This window comes from Chanos chanos, chromosome 12, assembly GCF_902362185.1.
Source record: "Chanos chanos chromosome 12, fChaCha1.1, whole genome shotgun sequence".
In the NCBI taxonomy this organism is placed as follows: domain Eukaryota; kingdom Metazoa; phylum Chordata; class Actinopteri; order Gonorynchiformes; family Chanidae; genus Chanos; species Chanos chanos.
The window spans coordinates 5785627-5791950 of NC_044506.1; the positions used below are offsets into that span (position 1 = coordinate 5785627).

A 6324-nucleotide genomic window follows, 5' to 3' on the forward strand; every position below is an offset into this window, starting at 1 on the left:
CACACAGACACACACACATAGACACACACACACACACACACACACACTCACACTCAAACACACACTGACACACACACACACACACACACTCACACTCAAACACACACTGACACACACACAGACACACACACACACACACTGACAGTACAAAGCACAGGCAGCATGTATGCTGAGCTTCTTTTTTCAACCCAAACCTCATCAAAGAAAGAGAAACATTGCAGGAGTACATGACATAATGAGTGAGACAGAGAGACAGAGAGAAGACAGTGGCAGAGAGAGACCGCAATTGATTCAGCCCGCTCTCAACGAGCGTGTGTGTGTGTGTGTGTGTGTGTGTGTGTGTGTGTGAGAGCGAGAGAGAGAGAGAGAGAGAGAAACTTTTGCCAATAGATCTTCACCTCATCAATCCGGCTGCCATCATAGCTTAGAGGCTCTAATTGGCTGACAGAGTGTTCTGTCGCCTCGTTCCAAAGCATCAGAATTACAAATGTAATTCCTATAGCAACCGAATCCTTTGACTGGCTCAACAGACCTGCACCTCTGGTAATCTGGACACCAGGTGAATGAGCAAAAGATTTGGAGTAAAACCAGATCAGCTACACAGCATTAAGGTATGTGTTTCATCAAACTTTGGCCACAACCTTATAAAAAGGTGCAATGAAACGTCATTTTATTAATCAAAGCCTGTGCTTCACGATAAAAACTAATGCATTCACCAAGTTTATGAGCAACTCTATCTGATGACATGAGTCAGACATGGTAATTGACTCTATCCAGGGCAATGTTCAGATTGGCCCTTTTATGTAAGTTCATCTCAAGGAACCATACAGACCTGTTAATGAGGAATGACTGAGGATTTGGTGTTTTTTTACACACACACACACACACGCTTCCATGAACACACACAATATCCTTTGTTAATGATAAACAGATAATGCAGGAGGCAGGAACTTAAGATTACCATTTTCTTTCCTTCTTTTCTGGGCCGGGGAGGTATCAGATATCCCAGCATTCCTTGCTCACCCTCAAGGGATTTTCTGATGTGATAAATGGGTTTTGTAGAGGTTCTTTAAAAATAACCCACATCCTACCACTCTAGCTTGCGATGACATCATACAACCTTTATATCAGGCACTCACACCTACACACACAGCCCCCCCCCCCCCTTACACACACACACACACACACACACACACAAAGAGCTTCAACTCAATCTGACATGGCTCTAACTCACAGCGCTGAAAACCCTTAACAATAGGTACGTTTTTTTTTTCTTTTTTTTCCCCCCCTGTGGGCATGTAGGCCAGATTCTCCTATTCTACCTCACTTCAAACGCTCCCTGAGTGCAGATGACACCATCCTAACCTGACATGCCCCGACAGGTCAGGTGGGACAAACACCAGCGCCTCAGGGACGACACGCTTCCTCTGGTGGGTTTACAAAAAAACCACGAAGGTAGGGATGTCATCCAGTAGAGGTACAGGATAGCTAATATGATGTTCCCGTTTAGTGTAATCGATAGAGGCGCTTTTAGCTCCCAGTGTGGCGGTTACTGGCTTTAGAATCATCTTGTCCTTCATGTATTATGCTCGGAGTTAAGTTATGTTTCACTCTGATCTGATACACGCTGTTTTCACATTCCCTCTGGTCGCCTAAGGCGGCTCTTTTCATCTGATTACAACACCACCGTAGGCCAGAAACACAGAGACTCCTGTCTAACAAAGACATCCTCGCTAAGGTCTACTCAACTCTCAGAGGAGAGGAAGCAGCGAGGTAGAGAGAGAGAGAGAGAGAGAGAGAGAGAGAGAGAGAGAGAGAGAGAGAGAGAGAGAGAGAGAGAGAGAGAGAGAGAGAGAGAGGGAAACAGGAGACGTCATTGACGGATGAACGTACAGACAAGTAAGTCGCGTTTCAGGATTCAGTAAAAACACTGCAGTGAGGGAGGACTTGCTGAACGTGAGCGATACGGAGATTTCTCACGATAAAAAATCTCCACCCTCCCCCTGTTACATACAGAACAAACTGTGAATACTGAGCAAACCTCTGAAGGAACATTCCTGAAACTAGCTCTTTAAAGGAAAAACATTCCAGAATTCACTTCACAAGATATGAACACGTGGTGAGCATGTTTAGCATAAAATAAAAGTACTAAACTGTATGTTGTAATCCTCTCTCTCTCTCTCCCTCTCTGTCTCCGTGTCTCCTTTAAAACAGCAGACGGAATGACTGCCTGATGAGACAGGCACACACTCACTCACGACGTATGAGAGTGTGTGTGAAGTCACAAAGACTTTCGCTCGCTCACGTCTGCCCGCACGAGACCGTATGAACGAACTGGAGTGACAGCATCCTCGGGCAGGCCGTCTCTGTTCTTCAGTCTGACAAAGCGGCAGATGTTCCACTGACCTACCGAAGCGCTGAGCCGTGTGGGACCGCTCTATCGCAAACTTACCAGCACGCTTTTCACAGCTTTCACATTCAGCTTTTGTTTTTAGCTCTTTCTTTGACCGCTCTAATGGAGGAGGAGAGGAGAGGAGAGGAGAGGAGAAATTACCACAAATCCCTCATACTCTAATTCTCCTGACGACTGAAGGCGTTGAAGCATTGGCTGTCAATAAAACCAACAAAGAGCCAAAACAAACAGCATGGGGGTTGGCCATTCAAGGGGATCAGTGTAAGAAAAACTTTTGTTATGTGCGAGTAACACTGAAGGTCCTTTCATGGTTGAGAGAATGAATGAATAAAGGCAAGGCTGGTTCATTTACACCAACCTGATGTGGCTGGTGGGGATGGTTGTGCAATGTTTCAGGCTTTCAGAGAGAAAACGATAGAGAGAGAGGGAGGGAGAAAGAGAGAGAGAGAGAGAGAGAGAGAGAGAGAGAGAGAGAAGAGAGAGAGAGAGAGAGAGAGAGAGAGAGAAAGAGAGAGAGAGAGAGAGAGAGAAAGAGAGAGAGAGAAAGAGAAAGAGAGAGAAAGAGAGAGAGAGAGAGAGAGAGAGAGAGAGCCATCTATCCAGTGGTTCTCTGAGGTATGAGGGTGTAATTCTTGTTCTTGTACCCAACAAGTGAGAGGACAAGTGGTTGATGTCTTGACACTGAACACACATGCACACACACACGTACACACACACACACACTCACACAAGCACACGCATGCACACAGACACGCACACATGCACACACACTCATACACACACACACACACACACTCATACACGTACACACACTCATACACACACACACACACACTCATACACGTACACACACTCATACACACACACACACTCATACACACACACACACTCATACACACACACACGCACACACTCATAAGTATATCTACCCATGACACCCTGATGCAACTGTAAAACATGTAGTTGTTTGGATGTTGCTGGCCATGTGACAGTGTGTGAGGGGTGTTTCTTACCTCCACTCATCTTGAGGCTTGTTCTGCTCATACTTCTCCCTCACGTGGGACACGCCCATATCTGGGTGGAGCCAGTGAACCTCGCCCGACTGCACGTTACTGAGGCGGAGCCCGAAACACGCCACGCATTTCACCTTATGGATGTCCACGATCTTCTGAATGATGCCCTACACAGACAAAACACACACACACACACACAGGTTCACATGTTTGTCTTTTACAGAGATAAAAAGCAAACAGAGATCAACACATCATTGTCCAAGACTGTGAAGCTGTGAATTCCTCTCCAATTTTTCATGTAATCCAATGGAAACTGGAATGGAATTTTTGCAGAATGGTATTCCAAAAATGAAATTGCACATGCACACACACAAACACAGGTTCGCAGGTTTGTCTTTTACACAGAGAAAGAGCGCACAGAGGTCGACACATCATTGTCCTGGACTGAGAAGCTGCAAATTCCACTTCAATTTTTCATGTATTCTGACGGGAACTGGAATGGAAGGTATTCCGAAGACGAAAGGCGCAGAAGGTATTCCAAAAACGAAAGTACAGGAGCAATCCAAAAAAATGGAATTTTATTTAGAATACACCTCGCAATAACACAAACTCCTTTAAAAACCTTTAAAGACATGACAAACATTTTAACGTTTATTTTCCTGAAACACACAGTGACATGGCCTCCATCTCGTCTTCTCTACATGGTCTCTGGTCCACTACAGTCCTGCAGCGAAGTCCTGGACAGGCCTTAACATTCTCACTGAGTTACCCAAGTCATTGCCATGGCACTCATCACGGTTGCCATAACAGTGATACGGTTGCCATGGCAGGTCTCCAGGCTGGAGACCTAATGGGTAAAACAGGAAACGAAAATGAGGCTCAAGCCACATTCAGGTCACATTCAATCAAACCGTCCTTGGGGGGAACCTGGCACTGCCACTACAATGACACGCTATGTAATCTCTCACTTCATATCACGAAGACCCAGACCAACAAAACTGCCAACCGCAAATTTCCAGGTTCTCCAGGGGTTCCAAATGTGGCCCAGTTACGCGGGTAACGGCTATCACTGGGCATCTTCTGCGGATGAAGGGATTGGATCTGAGCAGTGCTGAGGAGTCTCTCACGCTGCTGGCAGTTTGGCGCTCCGAATAAGAAACACTACACGTACACGCTGTGAAGGTCAGCTAGGTCAGTCATTATACATCTGTGACTGCAGGCTGTCGAAAAAAAAAAAAAAGGACACTCTGAGCGTTGTTTTCTTCCCCCAAGCTGTCATTGGGTGTAACTGAACAATGCCAAGGAAGGCAGAAAAAAAAAACAAAAGGAAAAAAAAAAGCTTTGGGATGCAGCCCTACAGACGAGCAATCCTGTTTCTGTTGTTTGTTTCCTGTTTTGTGCATAGCTTGAAATTGAATCAGCCGGTCACGGCCGGTTTAATGAGAGATATTGGTGGACCTGGATTGTCTGGAACGATGGACGGCAATAGAAGTGAATAAGTAAAAGAGAAGGGGTTCTGCTGGAGAGTATGGGGTAATGGAGCAGGGAGTCTCCTGGTAAGCTATTCAAAAACCAAGAGCCATTCTCCCGACTTACAGCATCAGCAAAGTGCTAACATTCAGTTTTAACGAATTACACGAAAGCAAAAAAAGCCAGTTCTCTCGTCTTCCCTCTTTAAGTCTCTCCTACCCATGCGACAGAGCTCACCATTACAAACAGAGGACCAAAATCTCAAACAGTCCAGAGTTCAAAACGACTGCAGTGAAACGCAAACTACCACCATTCTAGAGGTATGAAAACCACCGCTCACCGAAGCTTAGTGACAAAAGCCAGTTTATGGGCAATCAGGAACAGCTGTAGGTTTGCTATTAGAGTGATCGGGCCTAACCTCACCAGATTTTAATGTCTGAGAATGTTTACTGAGGCCCAGATGTTTCGATTTGCATGACAGAGTCTTAAGAGCACAATAGCAGCTCTTTCGACTCGCATGCTAATGTAAAACCGATCGTATTTTTTTTTTTTTTTTAAACACTGAATTAAATGGAAATATGATGTTCCTTCATTGTTGCTCCAAATGCCTCTCAAAACATTTTGAAACAAATGCTGACATTAATCAGAGTATGCGGATGGTCAACATTTACGCTGCTAATGTTGAACGACAACAATGAACCGTCCAACGACAAAATCAAACACAAATGAAAATTTCGCAGAGGGGGGAAAAATAAAATAGTGACAAAAGAAAAGAGAGAAAAAAAAAAGATAGAGTTTGAAAATGACAGTGTGTTGGAAAACAGATGGTATGGATCAGTAGCATCCTTTCAAAAGACAGTAAAACAAGATGATGAATGGTAGCAGTTCCCATTACAAAGAACGTTGACGTGGTCGATGTGCTTTAGCGTTCTACATACCATGGGGTGGGTGTGTGAGAGTGTGTGTGTGTGTGTGTGTGTGTGTGTGAGAGTGTGTGTGTGTGTGTGTGTGTGTGTGTGAGAGTGTGTGTGTGTGTGTGTGTGTATGTGTGTCCAAGTAGATGAGGTGAGTACCTCTACTGACTAAAAAAACAATGTAATCTATTTGGTTACCGTGTATCATATTCATAAATGAAAAACAGCTATTTAAAAAGAAAGAAAGAAAAAAAAGTCTCTCTGCTTAATTAGGAAGAAAAGCGATTTGCATGCAAATTATTAATTGTCATTTCAAAGCCATTATGCTGCAATGTCACTGTCACATCCTTAAGAGTACAGTAATAATTGATGAAACGCTTTCTTCTCTTTGGGACCGGGCCTAGCCCGAATACAAACGCAGTCAATTTGAATTAAGCTGATAAACAACCTACTCCAACACAGATAACGAAGTAAACAGATTAAGGCAAAATCCAAATTGAAATAGTTTTTTTTT

The 6324-nt window shown here is 44.2% G+C and overlaps 1 protein-coding gene across 7 annotated transcripts in view; it reads right to left on the bottom strand.

Annotated features, from left to right (window-relative positions):
* ptk2aa (protein tyrosine kinase 2aa) overlaps nt 1-6324 on the bottom strand; it is an 89308-nt gene that overhangs the window by 38034 nt on the left and 44950 nt on the right. For all 7 annotated transcript variants that reach the window (XM_030788402.1, XM_030788404.1, XM_030788401.1 and 4 more), the window contains one exon: nt 3427-3593. In XM_030788402.1, coding sequence (XP_030644262.1) covers nt 3427-3593 — 167 coding nt within the window. The remainder of the gene's footprint in view (nt 1-3426; nt 3594-6324) is intronic.